General features: G+C 44.0%; 2 protein-coding genes across 6 annotated transcripts in view; one reads left to right on the forward strand and one right to left on the reverse strand.

Annotated features, from left to right (window-relative positions):
• tbpl1 (TBP-like 1) overlaps positions 1-27,356 on the forward strand; it is a 31,789-nt gene extending 4,433 nt beyond the window's left edge. For 2 of the 5 annotated variants that reach the window (XM_088285576.1, XM_088285575.1), the window contains 13 exons: positions 3,753-3,853; positions 8,680-8,812; positions 8,884-8,955; positions 10,920-11,036; positions 15,749-15,869; positions 16,963-17,076; positions 17,280-17,346; positions 24,722-24,990; positions 25,418-25,500; positions 25,660-25,723; positions 25,806-25,909; positions 26,378-26,472; positions 26,656-27,356. In XM_088285576.1, coding sequence (XP_088141702.1) covers positions 24,856-24,990; positions 25,418-25,500; positions 25,660-25,723; positions 25,806-25,909; positions 26,378-26,472; positions 26,656-26,738 — 564 coding nt within the window. In that variant the 5' untranslated portion in view covers positions 3,753-3,853; positions 8,680-8,812; positions 8,884-8,955; ... (3 more) ...; positions 17,280-17,346; positions 24,722-24,855 and the 3' untranslated portion in view covers positions 26,739-27,356. Of the gene's footprint in view, positions 1-3,752; positions 3,854-8,679; positions 8,813-8,883; positions 8,956-10,919; positions 11,037-15,748; positions 15,870-16,962; positions 17,077-17,279; positions 17,347-23,239; positions 23,390-23,766; positions 24,087-24,721; positions 24,991-25,417; positions 25,501-25,659; positions 25,724-25,805; positions 25,910-26,377; positions 26,473-26,655 lie in introns of those variants that run through there. The other 3 variants (XM_088285574.1, XM_088285579.1, XM_088285577.1) reach the window with 3 other exon arrangements.
• tcf21 (transcription factor 21) lies at positions 11,129-12,925 on the reverse strand. The gene is made up of 2 exons (XM_088286557.1): positions 12,411-12,925; positions 11,129-11,529 (listed from the first exon to the last, which is right to left on the reverse strand). Exons 1-2 carry the CDS (start codon positions 12,852-12,854, stop codon positions 11,440-11,442), a joined length of 534 nt encoding a protein of 177 aa, XP_088142683.1. The 5' UTR covers positions 12,855-12,925; the 3' UTR covers positions 11,129-11,439.
• Positions 27,357-27,379: the final 23 nt, after the last annotated feature.

Below are 27,379 nucleotides of genomic sequence, written 5' to 3' on the forward strand. Positions count from 1 at the left end.
GTCGCTTGCAAGGGGTGGGCGCCATAAGCGAAAACGCCACAAAGCGAGTCACGGCACTCCCTCTTTTCGCCGGGCCAAAAAGAAAATGGCCGCCAGCTCGTCAGTATTTATAGATATGCACGGAACTCGTGCTCGCGCTTGCCCGAGGTGCTGACGACGTAAAACGAGAGGACGCTTCCAGAAAGTCCAGAGTGTCAGGGAGCAAAGATAAAAATACCCGGTGAAAGATGGGCCCGGCCATTAGTCGCGCAGCCCGGCATGTGACATGGCAGCGTTTCAGACGTGATTTATGATTATTACTACCGCCAGCCTGCTCCGCAATTACACCCGCCCTACCCAAATTCAATTGCCAAATGAGGGTTATTTCGGGCACCCATGCATAGACTTTCTACCTGGCTCACATTTTTTCGTATTGGCCTTTGGACGTTGGTCACAATATTAGGCACACCTGTGCATGCCTGTACCATGTGTACGCAACAGCGCCGCTGTTAAAAAAAAAAAAAAAGCTTTTTACTGGCAATGTAGAAGTGGCTAATGACCCCTAATTGTCGGAGTGAGCCGCTACATGCAGAAAGAAAGGAAAACATTTGACACCTCGTAAATTCCTGTAATGTCCTTCGCCACTCCAGTAACACTTGTAACTATTTTGTGTTCAAAATAAGATATCACGTCGAAATGACATGCAATACAACAAGCGTATTAGTAAACATCAGCTCGACAACCACAATAAATGGTGTTCATATTACCTGACAAGTCAAAGTGAGGCAGAATTTTCATCTCTTATTGAATCTCATTACATACCATGCCGTCGGTGCCGGTCTGAAATGTGCAAGTACAAGAGTAAAAAGTCATTTTTGCTTTTATCAGCCACTTTTCTAATTATGCATTTTCGTATCACGCGCATGACTTTCTTTCCCATCCGTCATCCTTCATGGTCGCTTCGGGGTTTTACTGCGATGCTCTGGAGAAAGGCGCGAGCTGCTGCCGCCTGTTCCAGGGCCCTTAGCTTTATACTTTAAAGAGGCTGACATAATGTTTAAGTACGTGAACAGTTTCCACGAGTCCACCCACGCCCGGGCGGGCAACTGGCTGATTGCTTTCGCTGAGGTAGTCGAGAGGGCAAATCGCTTGTGAGTTTCACTGCTGCGAATCGAATATATGCACCTTACTCTGCGAGTGTGGGAAGGAGATTGAGTTGCACCACACAAGTGTCTTGACAGTCATGCTAATTCATATTCACGTGTATTATGTTCTCTTTTGGATGCGTCGCTCGCCTTATTACTGCATGCGACCACGAAAACCTGTCAAATGTCCAAACCATGAAGATGGAGACTTGCAGCATGTGTGCACTCTTTAATCCAACTTGAATTCAAATCCCTCTAAAGTGATATTAAATATGTCTTTTAAATATGACACACCACAGAGACCAGTATTGTTAATGACGCCGCCAAAAAAATTACCAAGTATATAAAATGAGTCTTCAAAATGATCAATTATGGCTCTCTGTCTGACGTGACAGCCAGCATGTGGAGCGGTGCTGCCGTGGCTGCTTTAGAGCGCCTCGTTGTTAGGGAAGCCGCACCTGGTGGGATATATTCCCGCCACTCTCAGCTTCAAGCGTATATACTTTAACAGCGCCCACACCATTCGAGAGCGCAGCACGGCCAATTATTTTTGAGTCATCAAAATTTGGCATCGTTGTCAACAAACACGTGGCCTGTCAAATATAAAAGACTCGTTGTAATTACATTAAGTGAAGTCTTGTTCAAATTTCATTTCATAACCAAGCTGAAGTCACTTTTATTCCATGTGTATGTTCTTCGTTTGACCTTAGGCCCAAAGAAATGTTTGTCATTTATAAACCCACTACTGTAGCCTACCGTTGGACTTGCCATGACGTCGGAGTGAGGTGTAATAATTGGAGTCGCGTGAGACGTACTTTTAAGGGATGAATCACTTTGAGGCTTTCTCGCTCACCCGCTTGCTCTCTTTCTCTCTCTCTCGTTCTCGCCGCAAAACCCCACAGACACTGAATCTCAACGGTATTACAGCTGGAATGCCTGCGATGTTGTTTCAACTAATGAAAGAATAAAGCAAAACAAACAAAAGAGAATAAGGAAAGTGGGACGAAAACGTGGAAAGGAGGGAATGGATGGAGACGAGGCCACTTGGCCACCTCCGGGTCAGTTCATCCAAAAGTAAAAAATGACAAAGTGATGAAAAGTGACAGGAAAACAGTTTGTATTATTTCTTCAAGTATGTAGCGCATATGGCATGACAAAAACGTACTTGAGTTTTCGTGTTATTTGTCACTTGGTGTCCTTTTCGCTCCCTGTGATCTGGATCTCCTCAACAAACCGTTTCAACAGTCACTCGTAGCACTTGAACGCCTCGCCGACTTTTTCTATTGTTTTCTTTGGCGTTTGCGGCAGGCAATCGGTGAAGAAGTTTAAGCATCCCGTTGTCCTCACCAATCATAATCACGAAGGCCGCCGTTTGGACGCTCACACGCAGACTGATTGCTACTCAAGTCTGGTCTGTGTCATGTTATGGATGCAGAGTGTCACTGTGGACCTCACAGGAGGAAAGACGTAAAAGCCTCTGTGCGGATTTTATGCAGCGTCTCTTTATCTATCGATCGCACGCACATCAAAATGGTCAAGTGCTGAGATGAAATGCTGGCCGCTGTTCTCTCACTCTCCAATCCTCCTGAGTGTGGATCAATACTCGCTCAGCATCAGGTTACGGTTAATGTCTTCATCTTTTTTAACCAGGCACTCAATGTGTGTGTGTGTGTGTGTGTGTGTACTACAATTAAATGTCCAAGCTAACTCACAGCGCCCCCTAGGGAGACTCGTTGGAACCATGGAGTGCGTTTCTACAAGGAACAATTAATTATCTTGAGCAGGGATGAGTCTTTTTATTTATTGTCTTGAATGCCCTCCACTCCAACCTTTCTGTATCATCTGCTCGCACCCGTACTCCAGTTACACGAGTATAATTATGCCATTGGATATTTATCACTTTAATAATGCATGTAATGTCGAGCCGAATGAAGGATTGCACGTAAACTTGAATGGATGCTGACACAGACACGGATGATTGGGGCCGGGCGGAAGATTTATGCATCCATGCAAGTGTTGACTTAATAACGCCGCAGCACGGTGGACTAGTGGTTAGCACGTTTGCACCACACTTTGGAGGTTCGCGTTTTACAATCTTGAGGATATCAAATCAGTTTTTCCCTTTTGAAATGTGACGTCAGTAGCTGGAGTCGGTTTGAGCGTCTGGGCGTGAGTAGTGGCTTACAGCAACTCCTTGCGAGTGTTGTCATTTTGTTTTGTTTGAGTTTAGCTGGTGCTGTTTCCTAAACGGTTAAAGGTGCATCAGCGACTGTGTCCACCTTCAATTAATTTCAACGAAAACAATATATTTGATTCACAAATGAGTATGAATAATTAGATTGAAATCTGAAAGAATCAAGTTTAAAACAACAAATAAAAGGAAAACACAGTCATCGTTCACCTCCTCTCAGCACTCGTCATCCCTCCATCCCAATCAATCTCCCACCCTCCCTCCCCCATCACTAATGCACTCTTTCATGTGCTCTCCTGTTACCCCAAGCTTGCCCCCCCCACCCTTCTCCCATCCAGCAGCCCTGTCTCCGTCACCCGCCTGTCTCATTGCGCTTTTGTAGGCCCTACGCATTTTTGGGGAGTAACGTGATCTCCCGCTCCCAATTTTCTCCCCAGGGTGGTCCCACTCAGCCCCCCGTCCGAAGGGCATGGCGAGCGAGCAGAGCGGCTCGAGACGAGAGGCGAGACAACGGGAAGATGATGGCCATGTAAATGAGGTCTCTTTAAGCTTGCATACGTTTCGGCGTGTGTGCGTGCGTGTGTGTGTGCGTGCGTGTGCATTTCGTGTATTGTACCTGTGCCATCTGTTAGGCCACATCATACAGCTGTTGTTCTCAAAAAAGACCTTGATAACATATCAAATTTTAAATTAAATTAAATTTTGGGCTTTTTCCAGACATTCAATGAAAAAAAAATTGTGTTAAATTTACTCAAGTTCATTTCGGCTAAAATTTCATCAAGTGGTTACATAAAAAAAAATCAGGTAAATTTTATAAGTGGAGTACTGCTCTACTTACTTTTTTTTTTTCATTCATCCAACTTCATGATTAAATAAAATTGAGTAAATTCAACACACAATATTTTTCACTGGACATATTTACATTTTAAATATAAATTATATACAATATTTTGCATTTTAAAACAATTTTGGAACGTGTTACCACGCTTGCGTCTGGTGTATTGCCCAGACGAAGACGTTTGAGTGCCCGTTGAAAAGTGATACAGTTGGGCAAGATCTGAATTTGCATGTTGCCGTTTTATATTTTTGTCAAGTTGAAGTTTGTGCTTTAATTGGGGAACAAAACATCGTGGGGTACTCACCGATGTACTCAGTACTTGAGTATTTTTTTTTTCACCGAATCCTTACTCAAATAATTATGTTGGAGGTGATGATAACCATAGAATCAACAGTGGACTATATTGCCACATGGCACCACTAAGAAAACAGGCTGCTCTCCACACTACAACTAAAGTTAAGAGTACATGTTTTATTTAAATTGTTTCGCTTTTGTTACAGTTTTGTTTATGGTTCTGTATGATAATTACTGATCCTCACTGTAAAACGTTTTGGTAGCTTCGGTACCATCATCCCAACAACAGCCCCCCGACTATCTGTATAACCCCGGGCGTACTTTGTGTAACTTGTGTAACTTAGTCTCCTCTACCTGCCAACTTCTGCGTCACAAAGAGGTCTACACACACACACACACACCCCGACGCAAATTGAGCCGTTATCCAGCCAAAATCTTTCACTGCAGGCTCCAAATTGAACCCTATTGTGAGGATGAGGATTACGAGAAAGGAGGGCAGAAGTGAAAGGCAGCTAATGTTGTTACATACCAACAACAACAAAAAAAAGCTTCAATGCCCATCAAGTTCATCGCCACACACACACACACACTGGTAAAAATAGAATGAAGCGAAAACAAGGCTCATTTGTCATCTCAATCAGTGCAAATGTGTTGGCTTGTGTTTTTTCTTCTTTTTTTTTTCTTGCTCACAGCCAAACTGGAGTTGAACTTAAATGTTCCAGCCAATGATAACAAATTAAAAGTCACATTCTCCACACACACACACACACACGCGCACAGTCAGTGGTTAGATGAAGTGCATGGAGGGAATGCTGCGGTCACACCTGGGAATACTCTCTCGGCCAACCTGCTCAACGCTTTTTTCTCTCACTTTTGCCGTTTCCTCTTTCGTGGCAAATGACATCGACTTTACTTTTGTTTGCATCAGAATTTTTTTTATATTTTTCAGCCGTAGAATTTGTTTTTGCGCTTATGCATTGTGACAGACACATCCCGAGAGCAGAAGGACAGGGAATCTATGACTACAACAAATCAACTTTTAAAAAATCACTCACTCCCCTGTTCGCCAAATGCTGCCCCGCAGTGATCAATAGTCATTCAATTGTACTCTTTTTCGTTATCTTGGCATGTTCTCGTTTGTATGTCGCACGTGGTCTCACAATGCAGATTTTAATTCTGATTTGATTGGGATTAAAGCGGGTTTTAGAGCCGGCGTTAATGGCTTTCAGACCGGCTCTAATCCTCATTTAATGAAGGCCTCGGTGGGCTGGCGGGCCTGGACGGGAGCCCGTCATAACTCAAGTGGACATTTAGGCAAACACTGCATGGGAAGTGGAGGAGGCCGCGCGTGTTTGTGCGTACACGCATGTATGAGCGTAGAAGAGCAATAAGCATACACGCGTGAGTCGCAAAAACACGGATGAATGGCGAGTTTTTAATGCTGCTGATCTTATCAAGGAGCTCATTCTTGACTCCGTTTGCGTTGGTGTGTGCGTGTGTGTGTGCGCAGTCTTCCCCACACTCGCTTGGGCGCGCATGCTCGCTCTCCCTATCATCCGTCCCTATGTAACAGGAGCCACCCCCCCCTCCACCCAGCCCTGTCAAAAATAAAAATCATTTGTCCGCGGCATGAGTGTGTCCATTAAAAATGCATGGCGTTCAGAGGGGTGGGAGGGCGTCGGTTGGGGAGGGGGTAGAGGGAGGGGGGGGGGGGCTGTGATCCTCAGGGGACGAAAGCTGACACTTGGCTCTCCGGAAGGGCATCAGTAGTACCAAGGTGGACAAATGGCATCCAAAGAGAAAAAGTGGACAGAAAGTGGGATCAATATGTTAAAAAAATAAATAAATAATTAACATTGTGGCGTCTTTCCCCCACTGCCAGGATGCACCAAAAAGCTAGCCTGACATCCATAGAATAGTCTTCATACATTCTTCAAAAGAAATCTGAAATATATAACGTACATGTTTTTTTTTTAAACAGTATAATGCCATCACAAAATTAAGGTGGGCCCCAGTCGCTGATGCACTTTGCAGGAGCTGCTATTGGCCACAGCTCACACACAGATGTCACACGTAAGCCTACCAGGCTCCGCCCCTTAAAGACACATGCATGGAAACAGATGCTACAATCGGTGCTTGTGTTTTCTTGTTTCGAGAGGTATACACTCAGCTGAGTGCCATTTTTGGTCAAATTAAAAGACTTGTGGTATAATGTTTGAAGAATGTAAAAAAAAAAAAAAAAATATATATATATATATGTAGGCGCCAATTGTGTTGAGTGTTGTTAAACGGCGAGCAATTTCGCTGATCTTCCCTCGTATTCACACTAATTTGTGTCCCCATGCTCTGTTTTCCGTTCTGGTCTCTTGTGGAAATCACTGTTTTCTTTCTTCGCTTCATTCCATCTGCTTCCTATAAGCCATTTGGAGGGACCGCCGCCATTTATTCACGAGCAAAATCCCCTCCCTGACCAAATAACCCAGTGCTTTTTCAATAGGGTGGTCAAATCTGGACCCAATTAAACGAGGGACCCCCCCCCTTGAAATTTCCTTCACACCCAGCTTGAGGAAGACCCCAGATTAGAAGAATATTTTCCTTATTGCCGACTACTTTTGCGGAATTCCACGGATAATAATTGAATCCACGTGTGGGCGGTATTCGGAGGTGTTCTCGTTTTTTGGGGGAGCGTGGACGGCAGTGGCGGGGGGTCAAAAACAGCACGGCTTTCTCTGCTGTCATATCGGATGCTCTGACCGACATTTCCGTCCTGAATTACAATATTTGTAGTATGAAACGATTCAATTTAAAAAGTAATCTTCAGATTTCATTGTCCAATGTAATCTGTCCACGGCCTTCGCGATCAGTCGTCATGTAAACTATATTAGCAATGCGACTTCGTTTCCGTGACTACTTTCTGTCCAAACCAGCAGGAAAAGGTACCAGGTGGTCGCTAAGCAATTAGTGGCAAATATGGGCACACTTGCGTTGCCCTGTGTTTTAGATTTGGTACTCTGGCTCTCTCTGATGTTGTTGGGAATATTTAAGCGACTTTTAATCGCTGACGTGGTCGCTTAATTGAGATCAAATAAACAAAATGTCATCTGTGAGCGATTTCTAGGTAGCTGCTCCGCTTGAAGCGCTAATGCAGGTGTTTGCACACCGTGCCATGCTCCTCCATACACCATCACTGGCTTCTTCCACACACACACACACACACACACACAGGGGATTAGCTTCCTCCTCGGACTCAACAGTGAGAGCTTGTGTTCTGCGCTCCTATATACGCACTGACCCGTCGCGCTTTGGCTTCCTGCTAATGTTGTCGGGGAATGAATGGCCACTTGTTGGGACACTTGTATGGAATCCCGCTTGTCTGCGCCCTATCATTCTAAGTGGCGTCATTAAGAAGGAAAGCATCAGGAAATCAAGTCATCTGGTGTCGCGAGTGGGCTGCGGCGGAGGTTTGGGAGAGGGGCGGGGGTACTGGAAAAACACACGGCAGGTGATTGTGATTCATGTCTTCCTAATTGTAATGGACTTCAATCCCATAAAAACAACACGCGGGGTAATTCTGGTGCACACGGAGAACCCCACGCACCGCGTAATTGTGCCCACCTGGTAAAACATTTAGCACGGTGCCCCTTTCCGTCGACTAACACTGCTCTTACTACGTGGATGTGCGTCGGGGGTGTGACCTCGTTTACCCTTGGCTGATGCTTTGATCGCCATAATTGGATCGGACCGTCCCAAAAATCAAAGTCTCAAAGTGGCGGCAAACCTTGAGCAGCTTTGAGGTCGTTTGCCTGAAGAGAACAATTTTTCAAAAAAGAGGCGTTGAGATGTTTAATGTCAAACTAAACCGACAATTTTTATAAATAAGGCTGGTGAGTCGAGGCCACAACTGTAAGTGTGATACTGCCCAGCAAAAAAATTGTCCAGCTCCGTTGATACCTATCACTGGTGTGTACAATGAATTTAATTGATTTTTTTTTTGTCATTGTTAGATGTACTTTGAGTGTGAACTGCTCCAGATGTGTCACATTTGCGTGTTGGTATATTGTGGTTTTGTGTAGTCTTGATGGTTTGTATAAATGCAAGTTGATGGCGGTGTTTTTAAGAGAGGGATTGAGTCTGTTAAGCACCCCCTGAAAACCCAGTTAGCAAACGCACAAGCCACCACTCTGAATGATGAAACATGTTATTCCAGCTGAAATCATCCTCTTCTCTTCCAGTTGGACCTTTCAGCGAGGTGCCCTCAGCAACCACCTTCCAGTGTGTTGCTGCCATCTTGTGGTTGGAAGGGAAAACATCAGCTGAGGCCAGAGAAGGAATATCCAGCAAAAGAAGGATCCATTTAAAAACACAGTATGTAGAGAAAACATTTTGAAGCCGATGTGTTGCTCCCTGTAACATGTTCCGGTTGTGTCCTTTTCAAGTGAACCTTCATCGAAGGGAATATCTACTGAATGCTGCGGGGAGCAAATCGCTTTGGATTCAGTCATTGGAAGGTATGTGCAACATTTAGTTTTTTCCAAAACACGAGTTGATTGTACATTTAAATGTGTGCTGTCCGGCTTTCAAGGCTCTCACTGCTTTTGCCATGAAATCAAACCAAAGCCAAAAAAAAATGAGTTCCTGTACTAGAGAAAGGCTGCTCAGGCACTATTAATCGGGCCACTAGATGGCAACGTTAAAATGTTTGCACCCAAATGTCCTCTCAAGATGACGTTTTTGGCTCCAACCATCCTTTCTGTGTCTAAAGTTTGAGTCATTTCTGGTTCCGTTGTTGTTTTTTTTACTTCATTCAAATTTAGGCTAGTCGTTATCACGTCTCTGTGGTGTGTCAAATTTACAAGAAATTATTTTCACCTTACGAGGTTGTAACTTTTTGGATTTCCTCCTTAAATTCTCACGGGAACATGAAGTGAGTACAACAAATGACAGCATCAGCTGCAACAAAATGTGTCTTCATCCCTCCCTCTTGCCTTTTTATGCCTTTTGGGCTGAGGTCCAACTAAACTATTAGCAAGTATGGGAATCCCTCTTCCACTTCTCCCCCTTGAGGGGGGGGGGGCAGACGGCCAAGTTTATTTTCTCCCAGGTGGTCTCTCAAAGGGTGGTGTTGGGATGGTGCTTGTCGTGGGGGGTGGGGGGGTCCTGCCACGCCATCGCTGATGTATTAGGTGAGGGCCCTTGAAGTGACATTGGTGCGTCTCTTTTATTGCGGTGGTGTGCCGACTTGCTGAGGTGAGGTGTGATGAAACTTAGCAGTGCTGATGGAGCATTTATTCCCGATCATTGCTATCCACCTCTTTATCCTCTCTAGTAAACTGGATTGTCTTACTAGTTTGACCAAAGAGCAAACCCTACTAGTCCAGAGACAAAGACAAAATGTACTAGTAGACGGACCTTAGTGTACACGGCTTTGAGAGACAATGGAACAATTTATTTGATGTTCTTTCTATCCAGCAACTAGAATGCTTTTACAGCTCCACAGGTGGTCAGGGAGCCAAACAGCCGCTGCCGCACTTCTTTATTGACAAAACGGTACCATCACATTATTACAGTCACAGATATTACAGTGAACAGTTGACAAAAAATAACACTTAGCATATTTTGTATTGGTATTTTGCACAATGTATTTTTACTCGTTATTGAACCCGAATAATGGATGGAAGGGGTAATTGGTAGAATAAGATTTTAAGATTAATCAATAGCTTTGCAGAGTACAGGGAAAGTTTTATAAGATTCTAGGTGGGCTCATTAAAACTTTAAAAGTTATATAATTCTTACAATAAATGTATGGTTGCTGCTTCGTAGATTTCCATCCGTTGCCGACGAGTTATTACCATGCACACGGTCTTCTTTGCGCTCCATAAGCTTTACGGTCGACACTTTAAAAAAAAAAAAAAAAAAAAAATCCACTTTTAAACTTAATAGGGAACATCTCAACCTAGACGAACACTCATCCTTCACTTTGTAATTTTACACTTAAACTGCTTGAGAGCAAGTTGGTGCAGGTAAACATCTTTGCCGCAACATGAGCACAATCGCTCAACATGAAGCCAAAAACCATCCAACTGTGCATTCTCTGCTCGCCTGAAAACAGTTTGTTGGGATTATTTTGTACGCGAGAGATTTAAAGTGTGTGTATTTGCTAACAAAATAAGGACGAAGAGGGGGATGCTATTAGAATGCAAGCTGAGAGAGCGAGAGGCCTTTTGTCAGAATGCATAAATAACTGTCTGCAGGATGTAAACATCACCGGTCATAACCCAGCAGAATTAAAACAAGCGCTCTGTCCAGGATTAACGCACAATTCCCCCATTTCCCCCCCTTTAATTTCTCATTAAATGGAAAAAAAAAAAAATCCCTTTTAGGCCTTTAATTCATGCTTTGCTATTTTTGGGTTCAAACTACCCAAGTGTAAGCCTTTTTTTACAGTTCTTGTTTTAAACGTAATCTTTTGCAGGCCAGCGTTTGTTTATGCAAAGGCAACCGCATCCAACGTTATCTTTTATCAACAACACGGCCACTTATCTGCTCAGGTTTGGCTATTATTCCGAAAGGAGGTGGAGGGATAACAGAGGTGAGGTCACAAAACACACACACACCCACGCACACGCAACACACGTACACACACGAAAAGACAGTAAAGTGTCAAAAGTGATACAAATATATAATGTATTTTTATAGATCTGTACAACTTCAAAGACTTAACAGGAGGTAAAAAACATGTTTATGCAGAGTACATATTACAAAGAATTTGTCTTTGAGCCAGCAAAGACAATGAAGAGTGACTTTAAAAAAACGGGGAAAAAAAGACAATGCATTTAAATAGTTTTTTTTACGGGAACGAAAGAAGGAGGACATCCCTCCCCTCCAAGCCGTTATTCCCACTCGAAAGTCAGCGGAGATGAGACGTGCACGGGGGTTCACTGGTCCCAAAGGTGACAAAGGAAAACGCGACGAGGTATCCAAAGTGTGTTTGGTCACGATGCTGTGGTGCCACATAACCGCGTGGAGCTCAGCATTTCCTTCAACTCGTTCTCAGGCTTGCCTGCAGCCATGAAGGGCCACGTCTGCGGAAGAAAAAGCAAAATGAGCGCGTAAAGAAGTGGGGAATAGATTATATTTCTAGTTATGGTCGCACAGGGTTGAAATTCAGTCTGGCAAATGCATCCGTCTCAAATTCAAATTCACTGATATTTCTTGGACAGTGTAATAATAAATAAGATTATTGTAATTAGTCACTGACCTTTAGGATGACCCCCCCAACAACAAATTATATTTCAGTTGGACTATTTTTAACTAAAATTGATCATTTAAAAAAAAAAGAAAATAATGAGTAGAAAAAATTTAGGGCACACTGGATTCACTATGATCCACTTTGTCGTTATATTTAATAACCATTTATTTATTTATTTTTTTAAATTATTGCATAAAATATGAAATATTACCAGAGCAATTATTCATTAGTGCATTGCGAGTATAAGTCAGCTTAGTTATAAATATATTAAATCTATGTTTCAGATTTTTTTTTAAATAACATTTTGATGCAGTAAGTGTAGAGTAATGATTCAAAATAAGGTTGAGCAAGCACTGTTAATGAAAAAAATAATAATAATGTATTTCGAGTTACTGCAAGCATGAAGAGAAAATGCCAATAATAAATAATAAAGTACAATTACTTGGATACTGTAATTAAGTTCATTTTTCAGATATGTATGTACTTTGCTTGAGCACTTATTTATAATTCCAACCATTATATTTGTAATCATGTGTATTTCAGAGTTTATACTTTTTTTAAATTTAAAAAAAAATCTCTGCTTCTGCATTTATTTATTTTTTTTCTCTACATAAATATCTGAACATCTACACTACTTTTGCCATCTCAGCAAAATCTAACAAAAACCCAATTTAGGGTCAGGAGTTGTCCGTGGACGTTGTCTGCCAGGCTCACCAAGTTGACAGGGTGGATGTATCCGCTCTCGTACTTGTCGTTGGCCAGCACCTGCCGCAGGTGCGCGATATAACTGGACGCCAGGCGCAGAGTGTCCAGCTTGGACAGCTTGGTGTCGGCCGGCACCCACGGCAGGGACGTCTTGAGCCGCGAGAAGGCCTTAGACAGCACGCGCATGCGGGCCCTCTCACGCGCATTGGCCGCGTTCCTCTGCACCTGTTTGCCCTCCCGCGGCGCTCCGCAGCCGTCGCCCTCCTCGCCCGTGGAGGCCTTGCGAGACGAGGCCTTGCGTGACGCCGTCCTGCGCCGCTTGGCGGCCGGCGCGCGTGCGGCGGCCTGGCCCTCGCCGTTGGAGCTCTCCTCAGCGCTTTCCGCCGAGGCCAACTTGAGGATGCCGTCCAGCAGCAGCTCGTCGTCCACGTCGCTCAGGGAGCCCGTGGACATGGTGGGACCGGTGGCGGTGGTGCGGGTGGTGTGCGGAGGCCGGCTTTAGGACTTGGGCTCCCGGGGGCTGCGTGGGTGTGCTCATGAGTAGTGGAGAGCATCGCAGCTCACTTTGTTTTATTTCCGCGAGCAGCGAGGGCGGCGGCCTGCACGGATGGGAGGAGAAATGGACGTCCATGGACCTCCCACACGTTTCACTTTTTATTGGACACTCACAAAAAGTGCCTGATATCTAACAGCGTTTCCCAACCTTGATTGGGTCAGCGCTTGTATTTTACCTTAGAAAAAAATGTCATGGCAAGACATTAAAACAAAGTTGTTCTGCCTGAAACTACCCACTTTTCCCTGCCAATTATATGCAGTGGTTGTTTTGATAACACAATTTAAAAAAAATTATTAACTTGCTTGTATGGGGGGGTTAAACGTTCAATCAATTATCCCGTCCGTTATTCAAGTAATCAGGAAAAGTTAATAGTTTGCTACTAAACATAAATTGCGTTTGAGCTACAACTTTTTTTTTGGGTCCTCTTGAGGTTACCATCTTTACGTTCTACTGTAGCAGCTGTGACGTTGACTGCGTGTGGCTTTGGTGCGTGTCAACATATGAGAGTGTAGAGTGAACTGGCTGTTGTCTGCCTGGATGAAAACCAAACGTAATTTCGACTAACACTTAATCACACGAAAACAAGGACATACAAAAAAAAAGAGGTTCCGCTGTTTTTTCCTTTTGTTATTTCTCATTTCTGATTTATGCATCACAACTTGCTAAGACGTGTACTTAGCATGCAATACCTTCCACTCACACGTCGCACATAACTTTCAGCACGTTGTGCCAGTTCGCAGGGTGGAGTGCAAGGACAAGTCGTGGGGTGGGGGGGGTCACGTCTCAAATGGCAAACTGGCGCCTTGATCCCCTCTGATGTAATGGATATGAGGTACCCCGCCACCCCCCGTTTGGCCTTCCACATCATTCTGCACCGATGCGCCACGCACCTTGCAAGAGTGAAAATCGTGCAAATAACGCAAGCAGATTATGAGACAGACGAAGTGAAAAAGGCGAGTGGATAGCGACAGAGGAGGCCGAGTACGCTCCTGGGTGGGCTTGGATTCAAAGCGGAAAAGTAATAATAGAGTCGGCGAGATTGATGATGCACCTCTGAGCCGCGTTCGTCCACCAGAGAGAAGTCCGAGGGAGAAGGATGCAAATAGCTCATGAAAAAAAAAAGATGTGCACATCCTCCTTTGTTTGCTGAAAAAACAACTTTAATTTTACGACCGTTACTTATTTACATGTGCTGCAAAGGCCCACTTGAAATTGCTTCATTTCCTTGTCGTTGTTATTCTTAGCCCAAATAAATTGGCTTGATAGTGCATTGCCTTTTGAACATGTTTTTTTTTTTCCTACCACAAAAAATAAGCCCCCAAAGCCAGTTTTGCCCCGCAACCTAAAATTGTTGATCATCATCAGACGAGCCTACCAAAAACTGGCGTTGCGTAGTGATCTCGACTTTTGGTGGTGGCCAAAGTATTCCCTCTCTTTCTTCGCCGGCTGTGACACGAGGCAACAGGTGGAAGTTAGGGGCGTTGGCGGGAGGGGCTGAAGAAAGACAAAATCGGGGGACCTGGGCCCTTATGGAAGGACGGGCTGCTAATTAGCCGGTTAGGTGTCAAAGGTCACCGTGGTGGTCTGATGTCACCATGAAGGGACGGCTTCCAGATGTTGCTCACAGGCTGCTTGTGATCATCCAATCTAATGAGTTAGTCAAAAATTGTGCCTTTGCAAAGCTCACTTTTGAGGGGTATGTTTATCACTTTATATTTTTATTATCATTTTTAACAGCCGCACAACACGCTGAGAGATGTAGTCTAATTTGACTGAACAGGACAATCGCCCACAAATTCCCAACCGCAGCCCTCGCGATTGGCGCTCACACACTCGAATTGACTGCATCGTAAAAATCGGTGTTTGCGAAACGGCGTCGCAAACTTGTCATACAGCAAAACGACGCACCGCGGGTTTGTTTGGCTTGCTGTGCGGCGCGCCTGACAAGAAACCGAATATTGTCATATTCGCAACTGGGAAAACATCCCACATTTTTTCTTGTCACACACAGAATGAAATCATAAATATCAAACAGGAAAAGGGAGAGAAAAAAATGGAGCTGTTGCCGAGGAGGCTGTACGTGGAATAACAACTGTAATCTGTGAGTGAAGCTGGGGGCGAGAAAAACATCATCCATCTTTGTCCGAGCACTCGGGCTCTCTGTCCATTATCGCGACCCCTCCCCACACTCCCGGCAACCCCCATAATACATACACACACATCCAAGATACACACACTCATGCACACACGCTACATGGTTGCTTTTCAGTTCAAGTCCATCTTGAGTACCAAAAATCAAAAAGCGAGGTTGCCGAGAGTGCAAAGACCCAACGGGGAGTGACGGGGGACAGGATGTGGCGGACCATAAGAGAGAGTTATGAACACGTTTATTGCATTGGGAAATATGATGATTATTATTCGATTTCAGAACGATAACAATCCCTTTGATATTAGCTGACAGGAGCATCCGGCAAAGAGGCGACTTAAGAGTCCTTCAAACTAAAAGTGATCTTCAGGGCGCGATGCGGGTTAATGGCCTGGAAGTCTTCTTCCTTACAGTGTGAGGGAGTTGAAGGATATTGTTTGGAATGCAGACAGACAAACACACATTTATCTGCATCAGCATGTGATGGATGTGTCGTTGTGGTGTCCTTCAGAAAAGTTGCAAGTTGACTTGATCTTCAGATGGTGTCACAAACTGTTGAATTAGTTCTCATTATGTCGTTATTCTGTTTTTGAGAGTGCAATATTATAGGGCGCTATTTTACAGTAAAATGCTTGAACTGCCTAGGGAGTGTTCAAACTGCGCCTGTTCGATGGAACTGTGGGAGCCGTGCAGCATTATGTCGCCTCAAGACTGGAAGCCAGGATGCTTTTTGGAGACAACAACTGGTGCAGACATATTTAAAAAGGTAAAGTGATACCAGATTAGAATTTGGCCTACTGCTTAATTGTTTGGCTTTGCATCCATGTGCCTGCATACTAGACTGGGCGGTAGGTCCCAGAAGCAGTCCTGGTCTCTGTCACCGTGAGTGAGTCTCCAGTTTATAAACAAAGCCGAGGGACACTGCTCACTTTTCTATCTCCCATTGAAGACTTTGGTTGTGTTTATGTGTGTGAGCTTTCTGCACTCCACTAAATCCTTCTCTACAAACTGACTCCCCCCCCTCACTCTCTTCCCAAATGCCCCCCCCCCCCCCCCCCCATCTCCATCCTCTTCTCGGTCCAAGCCGTAAAGTCCAGCCACAACACACAAGAGTCAAAACAGTTGAGCGCAAACAAACTTTTACAGCCAAGACGCAAACAACTCACAAGCACTTTATACACTGAAAGTGTGTTGGCCTACAACAAAAATAAATATAAGCAAAAAAAAGAAATTCACAAATTACATGCATATGCAATAAAGGCCACTGCGGGCAACATAAAGTCATTAATATAATCGAATTTTATACACACTCTAAAATTTCCAATAATTAGATGTCAAGGAAATTCTTTAATTTAATATCTGATCCTTGTCAACCAATTATAATAAACGGTATCTGGTGGCACCAACGACGATAAAAGTGATTTTGATGAATTTAACTATTATTTGTATATTTAATTCCTTTGTTCACCCTTTTTTATATTGCTAAAAAGTGATCAAGTGTACCTGATATGTCTGCTGCGTGTCTCTCTGCTTTTTTTCCCCCCCCTCTTAAATTATGATCTCACTACATCATATCTTGTGGTTGAGTTCCCAAACGAGGCACTGATACGGGACCTACGCTCATTATCTCGTTGGGTTGCGCTATCAGTGATTCCGTAGGAGTCGTCCCTGAACGCAGCGTTGTCCGCCTTCCCGCGCGCTGGCCCAACAAACACCAGGCTCATGTGAGATGCGCCTGGCAGGCAGTCTGCCGCCCATCAGCGGATAACGCAAAAACCCAAACGGCTGATATGGCCGATGTGTTGACTGGGCCTGAGACATTACCCACATGACCCGTCTCCCTTCCTTCCTCCTTGCAGGTCCCGCAGGGAAATGGGCCCACGTTGAAGACCCGTCATGGGCTCCATCCACCGCTTCAGCTTCCTCCTCCACCTCTCCTCCTTCTGCAGGGAGTGAGCTTGATACGCAAGGAGGTAACTTGTGCAAATATTTGACTTACTGTATACAAAAATGCATGGCGGAGTTTCTGGTCGGTGGCTTAGCTTTATGTATAAACAAGTCATACATATTAAGAATAGTTGAAATGTATGAACATTAAATTTGCCAAGCCATAGTCCAATGGGTCTAACCTAACCTATCACATGACATCTCATCTTAATCTGTGTTTTCACAAAAGTGTGGCTCAGCGATCCCATGAGACACCGACATAATGCTACCGGAGGCCAACAGGAGATGACTAAGAGGTGAGATGTGACTCGTGATAAAAAGACGCCCCGGTGCACACATACAGACTAATCTCCGGGGAGCCTCGCAATCCTCTGAACCCCGAGTCCCACAGACAGGAAGCAAACAAGTGCGTGTGTGTGTGTGTCAGCTCATTAGTGTGTGCACGTGTTTGTTTGTACGTGTGAGTGCGACCTGAGCTGCGGTCCACTTAGTCGCCGAGGACAGATGCTAAAGCATCTCGCCTTTGTGGCCTAATTGCAAACAGATGTGTGCTAACCTTAGCATTTCGTGCTAATTACTGAATTGGGTTTGAAAATCCCTGTAAAGTGAAAAATATTTCACGTAAACTGACGCACCACAGACACAAGTGTTCCCAACCCTGCCAAATATGAGTGATTAAAAAAAAAAATTGCAAATCTATAAAATGAGTGCTTGCATGCACTCACAGCCAACAATGAGGCACTCTAAAGCAGCCCAAAGTTCCGATCCACGTGCTTGGTGTCAACTTAAAGAATAAATAGATAAATTCCCCCTCCTCTCTTTCCAATCTTTCTATGCTTGACATGCTCACACTGATTGCCAACAACGAGGCACTCTAAATTGGCCAGTCAAGAGTCCGTTGTGGCGCATTTGAATTTATTTTACTTATTTTTTTACTAATGTATTTTAATATATAAGATATTTAATGTAATTTAAGATAGAAAAGCAGAGGAAAACTGATGACATTTCCTGCTCTTTTTACACCACTTTGTCTGTTTCGGAGGGCCGGAGGTTGGCGGGGGCAATACAGATCACATCCATCAGCTAAATGACGCTCCTTATCTATCTTTTCCACCTCGGATGCTAATTAAAGATAATAAACCATGCAGATCATTTCTCTGCTGCGCCAAACGGGACGTCACGTCTGTCCGCTCGACCTCGCACTCGCGCACATGTGGCCACCCCGCGGGCGACGCACACGCACACACACAAAGCTCTTGACCGTGCCGCCGGCACAGGTGCTCGCCGCTCATCGAAAGTTCACGCCACAATACGTGTTTATACAAGTCGTGAATGATAACGCATCAACAGCGACACACAAACACATACATTCATTTGTCTAACTTATCTTCTTTCTTTTTTTTCTGGTGTTGAGAGCTGATGTATTTTCTAGGGGGTGTTCTAATTAGGTCACTACTAAGTCCACTAAAAAGGTCTTTAAAATAATTAGGGAGCAGGAAATGAGTTCCTGCGTTCACAATCATTCAGTTATTTCCTTATTTTGAAATATTCATTCTTTAAAGCGTGATAAGAACAGCGGCACTTTGATAGCCCATTCATTGTGTTTCCCGTTATGTGCTAGCATGAAGCTAGCAAACCCAAGGCCACGTTCTGATTGGCTGTCGATCTGTAATGGCAGTAGCGCCACCTGCTGCTCTGGCCAGCTGCATTTTTCCCCTGGACTAAAGCCATTGGAGAGACGGCAGGTCTTTTAGTTTGCGTTTTTATTGAGCGCCGAGATAAAAGCGCTAGCTCTGCTCTGTGTCCATTAGTGCTAAATGGGCACAAGAGCTGAATGGAATAAACTGTTGTGGTTATCTCCTGTGGCCGGGGTCCACCGAGTGATTGCGTTGCATTGTGTGCATGTGGAAGGCTGGTGAGGACGCGCATGTCCACGCACACACACACACACTCACCAAGTCATCGGTGCGCTTGGTGTGGCTCTGTATTTATACTTCAGCATAACTCAGAGGACAGATAATGGCTGATGGGACAGTCGTAAAAATAAGCGGGCGCACATTTGTTTGGATGAACTAACCTTCCTTCGTCTTTCTCCTTCACGATCCCAGCGCTATCTGCTTATCCACGTGCACCGCGTAGATAAAAATTTTGGCACGGCGAGTGAAAAGGGAAGAAAATATGATTCGTCACGCCTTTGTGGCTTCCACTCATCTGGTGAGACTTGACAACTCTTACCAGCAATCTTTTGCTCTATATAAGCGTTCATTTGCATGAAGTGGGGTAAAAGTCAGCTAGCTTAATGCTAACATATAATGGGAAGCAGCATAGGAAGGTGCTACCGAATACCCAAGCCGCCATTGCTTATCCGTGCACATGGTGCTCAAATCTGTTTCTAAGGAGGCGGTAAAAACAAGTCTCAGTACAAAGAAAACAGTATACATCATCACAAGTACTTCCTTTGCAGAGGCTTGGAGTGTTGGTGGTGTGGTGTGGGGGGGGGTTCAAGACAGATTTGCGCTTGCATACGAGCACTTGAGAATAAAGCGTTAATGTAATCGTCTTCCTGGAACAGGACTTCCAATGTTGAAATAAGTGCATGAACATGAAGTGACCCTGACAAAATTAGGAAATGTTGCATCCAAAAGATAAATGGGGGAGGCTCTTGTTTTAAATCATTCCGTTTTTGTTTTTTGGGGGGTTTTGAAAATACATCTAAAAATGATTTAACTATATTACAAGTTAGCAACATTTGTTATATTTTTGCGTTTGTATTATATTAAAAAAATACTTGAATGACGGTTTATAAATCTGCAGCAACCAGTGTTTTGACTCACTGTTGCCTCCTGTGGTAAGGAGTTATATTACAAGACAAAACAGACTCCTTTACTACGGTATACGGATTTTTAAAAAAATCCAATTAACTATTTACCGTGGTGCTTTGAGATAAGCGAGATCCACTTGTTTAATATGAACACATGATGCAAAAGCCAGACACGTCCCAATGAAGAGCAACGATCCATCAGTGTAATAACTCCTGACACAAAGGAAGGCTTTTTTTTTCATAATGAAAGTAGAAACATCGCTGCTAAAAGCCAACAACTCAATAGGAAGAAATGTGCGGGCCCGTAAATTGCAGCGCGATGAGAATGGGAGGCCTGACATGCTTTTATTGGCGCGCTGTTTAATGGCTTCCTGCTTTGGAGACGGACGAAAGAAGAACCTTGAGAACTTTTTTTTTTGTTCTCTTCTTCTTCTCATCTAATCTTTTGTTTTAGCCAGAGCGAATGCCGCAAGTTTGACATCGTTCGTGTATTTCGTTAGCGTAATAGCTGCCCCCCCCCACACCCCTCACCCAAGCGGACCCCCGCTGCCCACGCCTCACTCTCGGCGGACGGCTCAGATGTGGTTAGCAATGAGCAAATATTTTGATGATGAAGACGTTTTCCGAGAATCTTTTCTCCCAAACGCCCGTGGCCTTTGGATGACTCCCCGAGGAGACCATTAATTTAAATATCAGTACATGTGTGTGTGTGTGTGTTGAAAAGCACAAATCTCCCATGCAAACACACACACACATTCGGGTGTGAGCAGAAGCAAATCGATATGGATGGACACACACACATGCATGCGTTTTCACACACACACACACACACACATTCACACACCCTTCCGACCATCATTCTGCACCCTCCGCTTGGCCCCCAAACACTTAGAACACACACCCCAAAACATCCTTCCTTCTATTTCATCACCTCCCACACCCCGTTCCACCCCCAATTTAGACACTTCCTCAAAGTACGCACATTGACACGCACACACACACGCAAACACACGCACACATGCACATACACTGTTGGGTTAATTTAAAGATTTTCTTTTGGACGATTTTATGTTTCCAATTTCGATACATTAAAACTTTCAATTATAAAACAATGCTCGAGTGTCGGTCTCTTACAAGACAGAGGACCCTTAAAAAAAAAATAAAACCCCAGGAAAAAAAGTTAGTTAGATCAACTTGATTAAAAAAAAACACACACACAATATTAAAATGTCATTTTTTCGTGTGTATTAAATACAACCCTCATTAGATTCCATGTCCATTGAGCTCAGAAATAAAACTGTCGGTGATAAATTGTGTGATGATGTTTGAAGGGCGTGGCGAAAAAGACTCAGAGGATGACTCAACTTTAAATAAACGATGGCCAAGATGGAGTGAAATCAACATCATTTCAGTGATGAATGTCGAGCAGGTGGGCTCGGAATACAATTGCCATCATACAACTCACTAATAAGAAAAAAATGCTAAAAATAACCCCGCCGGCATGCGCTCGCAATAGACCGTTATTCCTTTTTGATTGTTATTTTGTGCGCTTTGGAGCCACGCCAGCGATTGCTCATGTGTCAGTGTTATCGTTTGCAAAGCTAGTCTAAACACGGCTACGTACTCCTCGACGTTTGTGCAGGTGTGTTAATGTTAGCGCAGTAAATCTGCCGCCATGACGTTAGCACCATTTGTCCCCCGCACGTCGACTCCGCGATTGTGGAACGGCAAAACTTTATATTGTTTTTTGTTTTTTTTTATGTATCTGTTCTGATCAGCCGAGCTTGGAACACCAACTTCTCTGCGCATTTTGCAAATATTTGATATTTTCATGGCACAACACTGCATTAAGCAACCTAAGATCTGCAGTGAACGCCTCTATGAAGAGGAAAATTTCATTCAGGATTATTGATCGGGAGCAGAAGTGCTGTGCCGTACAGTTGCATCAAAAATATGAAGTGCTGTCTGCTATTAACTCATTCAATCCATAAAACATACATATAGGTTTTTAAAAACATAGTCCCCACATCCCAAAGACGTATTTATACGTCTTTGCCTTTTTTTTTCTTTTTTTTTTGCGTCATTGCTCTGTGTTTTTATAGTATTAGAACACAATATTCTGTTGGCCTTGCAAAATCAGTCAAAATCCAGAAAGACGCTGGAATTGATGGGTTTCCTCTTGTAAAAATGTCTGGGATTAAATGCCTTAACGGTGTGGTCCAGAGATGGGTCTCTAGGTAGGTAGGAGGGCACTAGAGGTGCTAGGTAGGTAGGTAGTGACCGGTACATAAATATTCACCGATCATAAAAGTTGCATTATGAATAGTGCGTGCGTGTGGTGTGGTCTAGTGGTCCGACAAAGAATGGAGATGATGTAAACAGGCTCGGTCGTTCCCACGTCTCTGTTTACACTTGGCAGATCCCAGAGCTGCACCGGCACGTTGCTGGATTGACTCACACGCCGTTCGTCTTTGTCTCAAGTGCGCGCACACACAATCTTTAATATGACAGCCATCTAATCGTGCCTTATTCATTAGGGTACAGTTAACCTCCGCTCCAGGGATCCGTTCTAGCCCCGCTTGCAATTGGTGAAAGTCACAAATTATGACACTACAGTATACCAATGAGACCATGTCTCATTGATGGACTTATTGTTTATTCTTGCACATATTTGCAAGAAATGCTGTGCAAGGGCTCCCATCTGGGTGTTTACTTTCTATGTGGTATGACCCAAGGAAAAAAAAATTTGCATCTACCCCCGTAAACCTTCATAATAAACATCTCGGGACATCTCAATGACGTTGTTCTGCAGATTGAATGTGAATTATAAAGATTTCTCTTCACTCCACTCATTCATGTGGCCCAATTCTCTCATTGAGAACACAAACATTCCCACTGGCCTGTAAACAGTATCTCCGCTCCCCTCTTTGGTTTTGTAGCCTCTCCAGAACCTTTCCAGAGCAGATGTTCCTCCCCTCTCTCCCCCATTTTAGAGATGGAGTTAGATCGCCAAATTTTAAACGTCAAGTGCAGAGTAAACACGTAACGGAACGTGCCACGTTGTTGTCTGCCAACGCCGTCAACGCGAGCCGGACGGCATTTGAGAAACATTTCTTGAACACGATAACTCACTTGCACTTTATTTTATTAGGAGGAGCAACACACATTAGACTACTTAAAAAACCTGTTCCAGACCCTCCTTTTATTATTAATCAATATATTTTCTTTATTTATTTGTAAATTGTTTGTTTTTTAAATCGAGAAAGTAAAAATAAAAAAGTTATAAAAAGAAAGAAATCAAGAAAGTTCTTGCTGTTATTCTGAAGGCTGAAACCGGAAACCACCTTGTCGTTGGCCACGTTGACAGCTTTTATTTTGTAAACTCCAACCGGAAGTTGTTTCGCTAGGTGGCGCAGTCATTTGTATTTTCTTTCCGCAACCTGCGCGAAGGGAATCAACAATCCGGTTGACGGGGCTTGTTCCAAGTCTGAAGGCTCCCGCATTGACAAGCGGATGAGGTATCGAAAACAATTCAAAAGCAGCGCGAAAATAAACATTCGTCACCTAAAAGAAAATCCTCAGCGATATCTGAAGGCGGCTAGACTGCTAGCTCCTGATGCTAACAACTTTTCATTCATACTTCATACCGCTTTGGTGGTTGTATTTGCTCGTTTTTGTCATTTTTTAAGTCACAACGCCACAATAATTCGCGTCTGAAGTATTGCATCGCGTCCAGTTTACAAGGGATAATGATCACAAGAAAGATCATATCTCATCACGGCCCCCCACCCCCTTCAAAAGCGATCTTAGCCTAGCCTAGCTTCTCAGCTAACAGATGCCGAACCAAAGCCCGACTTTGACGTCAACATACGCGTAAATGTACGCAATGTCGTCCCAACACGTTTATGCATCAAGGCGTCTGTCGTGATTAATCGGACGGGAGGTTCGCAATAGCGGCCCGTGAGAGTTCCCACAAAGCACAACAGCCAAGTGTAACACAGTCTTTGTGTTTGGGAGCTGAGGAGACGAAACGCTTTGGCAAAATGGACCTGTGATGTGCACGCTCGCCACTTTAATTCGTTTTGCGTTGAGGTTTTGTAGTAAAGGGACGACGGACGACGCGCGCTTGTTGTCCTGTCGGGCTAGGAAGTGACTCAGCATCAGGGGGGGTTGGATATTTAAATAAGATAGAATAACGAACATCTACATGTCTAGGTAAGTTGCTCAATAGTTACTAGTTATGCAGATTAAATGGTTGATTGGTAGCTATGTTAGCTGATTTTAGGTTTGTGGGAAGAAGTTGGGAAGGTTGCCAGATGGGTCAAGTCCGTCAACAACAAGGGAAGTCCGGTTGCAGGGTGGGTATGTTGCTAAGTTGACCGGTCAGTTGGTAGGTTAAGGTAGGTCCGTTAATATGAAAGTAGGTAGTTTTAAAGTGGCCTGTAACCTCTACAGCACAATAGAAAAATAAACAAACTTGTTTTGGAAGGGAAAATGTTTGCAGCAACCTCAAACTGACACTAATTGATTACACTAATTCTGTCTTTTGTTGTAAGAGAGACCATCAGTGTAGCTCAACCTGATGTCGCAACATTTGCCCACTCTTTGCTTGTGCCCTAAAATGTAATTATAAAACCGTCAGGAAAAGCCCACCAGAACATCTAATATTATTTTCATTCTAAACCAGAGGCACTTTAAATGTTGGCAGATATCCACTGACTTCCATTTAACATGCATTTGAATGCAATTGGTTAAATCGCTACATGGCTGGTTATAAGTGGATGTGCACACTTGTACAACAAAACTATCAGTAATGCAATGACAATCTACAAACTCTTGTTTTCATCCAGGCTTGAACCCGTGCGACGGGCGTATAACGTCACGACGATGGCGGACGAGTGAGAAGTGAGCCCCGTGTGGTCCTCTCCGTGCAACACGCATACACACACACGCACACACGCACACACGCACACACACTTCCTCCATGGATTCCAGCAACGATGACACTCTGGATATCATCGTCACCAACGTGGTGGCGACATTCAGGACCAGGTGCCACCTCAACCTGCGCACCATCGCCCTGGAGGGAACCAACGTCATCTACAAGCCGGAGGTGGGGGTAAGGAGGTTTGGGATTAAGACGCTCAAAATTAAATCTGTGCAAAGGCTCCTCCTCCTCCTCCTCCTCCTCCTCCTAATGCTTCCTCCTTAATTGCATAGAAAGTTTTGTCATGTTGTAGGTTTGGAACTCTGCCATAAACAGACGACCCATATAAATATTGGTAGTGTTCCACAAGCGTCTATGCTAGGTCCTCCGATTTTTTGCTATATACTCTTTATTTAATTTTCTAAAAGGGCCATGAAAGAAGTTGGAAGCATATTATGTACAGTATTCATTGTGGTGTTTCAAAAAGATCCTACTTGGGTATAAAAAGCATGTTTCATTAGAAAAAAAAGGGGAAACAAAGTACAGGCAGTAACTGTTTACTAACAGTATTAAATGGCTTTTTAAGTAAATAAAACCCAAAACATTTTGTGCGTTTCAGAAAGTCCTCATGAAGCTTCGTAAGCCCAAGATAACCGCATCCATCTGGTCCTCAGGGAAAATAATCTGCACTGGAGCAACAAGGTAGAAATGACTGGTCGCATACGCTTCATGTTAAAGCAGAAGGCACTTTGGTGCATGGAAAGAAAATGTAGATTTAATGCTATAAGATCATTTTGCTGATCAGCATTGACTTTAGTGTCACACAGTCTAATCCCTTCCCCGCTTTATTGCGCCTTACAGCGAGGAAGAGGCGAAGCAAGGTGCTCGCCGTTTGGCACGATGTCTGCAAAAAATCGGCTTCAAGGTGGGAGGCGTCACTTTGGATGAGAAGTGATGCAGCCGAGGGCGATGTCTGTATATTTGATGTTGCAAAGTGTTGTGCCCAGGTGAGGTTCTCGGCCTTCAAGGTGGTGAACGTGCTGGCCGTGTGCTCCATGCCCTTTGCCATCCACCTGGTGGACTTCACCAAGAAGAACCGGCCCATTGCCAGGTGGGTGGGCAGCACATGACTAAGCTTTTCATCCAGCACCACCGTGCTAGTCGCTTCTTTAAATATATGGACCAAGTTGGACCTCTAGTGGCCGGAATGGCGAGGAATTTATTTATTTTTTTTTGCACCTGAGTGGTAAATTACATGAAAAACTGCACTAGTTTACTTACTCGTGGAATTTTAAAAAGTCAGTCGTCTTGCTCACATTTTTTCATCTAGTGCAGAGTTTTGCCTCACTAGTAACTTGTCATCCGATGAGTATGCCAAAGTTTTCCTCCTAGTGAGGACAAAGAGCGTACTTGTATATGGGCCTCAAGATGGATATCAGATACAGTAAATGGCAGATGCCTTAATTGCAAGCAGTAAGAGGATTTATTGGATTTCAAGGGATATCCCCCCAATAAACATCATGTGGATGTGCTTGGAAAACACAGCGAATGAATAAAAAAAAATGTTGTTTTGCGTCAGTTATGAGCCCGAGCTCCACCCGGCTGCCACCTACAGGATCAAAACCATCAAGGCCACCATTCAGGTGTTCTCCACAGGCAGCCTCACAGTCACAGGTACCTTACACACACACACACACACACAGCTCAGCAGGCAACAAGATGCTCAGAACTCAAGTATTCAGGTCACATTGCATGAATAATCCTGAAGGATTTGCCGTGTGGGAGCATTGACTCCCCAGCTACCTCTGTGGTTGTGATTTGTTGCTCTTTGTCACCGTGCCGCTGTGACCTCGCCAGGACCAAACGTGCAGAACGTGGCCACGGCGGTGGAGCAGGTGTACCCGCTCCTCTTTGAGTGCAAGAAGCCGCTCTGCAAGTGAGGAGCGCTTCCAATTCAGCGTAGGTCTTCTCATGGATTGCGGGTTTTACAACTGACTCCGACATGGACCGCATCTTGTGGACTCGAAGTTGTTTTAAAAACAAATGTTCCCGTTGAAAAACTGGTGTCGTCCCATCGGAACAAGCGACCAGGAAGTCAACCATTTTTGTCCGTCCACGGGAAACGGCAAACCTCTTCATCTCTAATGTTCAACTTTTCACTTGACAACAGTGACGTACACTAAACTCTGTAAATTGTAAATATTATTTTGTATTATTGTTATTCCAGGATTGACCCTGTGTGTATAGGATAACACTTGAGGACGTCTTTTTGCAGGTTGAGAAGGTTTTAACGGCTACAAACTGCAAATCTAAGCTCCGTTTCGGTGCTGACACGGGTGAGACGACATTTTAATAATTGTGCTCATGCGAATACCCAAACTCACTCGCCTTTTATCCACATTACTCTTAATTGCGGTCAACGTCACACAATCCATTTAAAATGGCTCGGAGCCATCGAGTGCGATTGCTCCCGTCTCGGCCCTTCCGTTTCTCCGCCACTTTAAGGATGTTTGACTCTTTTTGTATTTTATATAAAAATAAACATGTCAGAAAATCAACAGCCGTTTGTGTGTTTGAGAGA

Source organism: Idiotropiscis lumnitzeri, chromosome 21 (assembly GCF_059441095.1).
Source record: "Idiotropiscis lumnitzeri isolate Australia: NSW breed Sydney's pygmy pipehorse chromosome 21, RoL_Ilum_1.0, whole genome shotgun sequence".
NCBI lineage: Eukaryota > Metazoa > Chordata > Actinopteri > Syngnathiformes > Syngnathidae > Idiotropiscis > Idiotropiscis lumnitzeri.

Excerpts from the sequence above, each read along its gene's own strand:
- tcf21 (XM_088286557.1), bottom strand. The coding sequence starts at position 12,854 with ATGTCCACGGGCTCCCTGAGCGACGTGGACGACGAGCTGCTGCTGGAC. Across the intron at positions 11,530-12,410 it reads ACATCCACCCTGTCAACTTG|ACGTGGCCCTTCATGGCTGC; the intron begins GTGAGCCTGGCA and ends TTTCTTCCGCAG.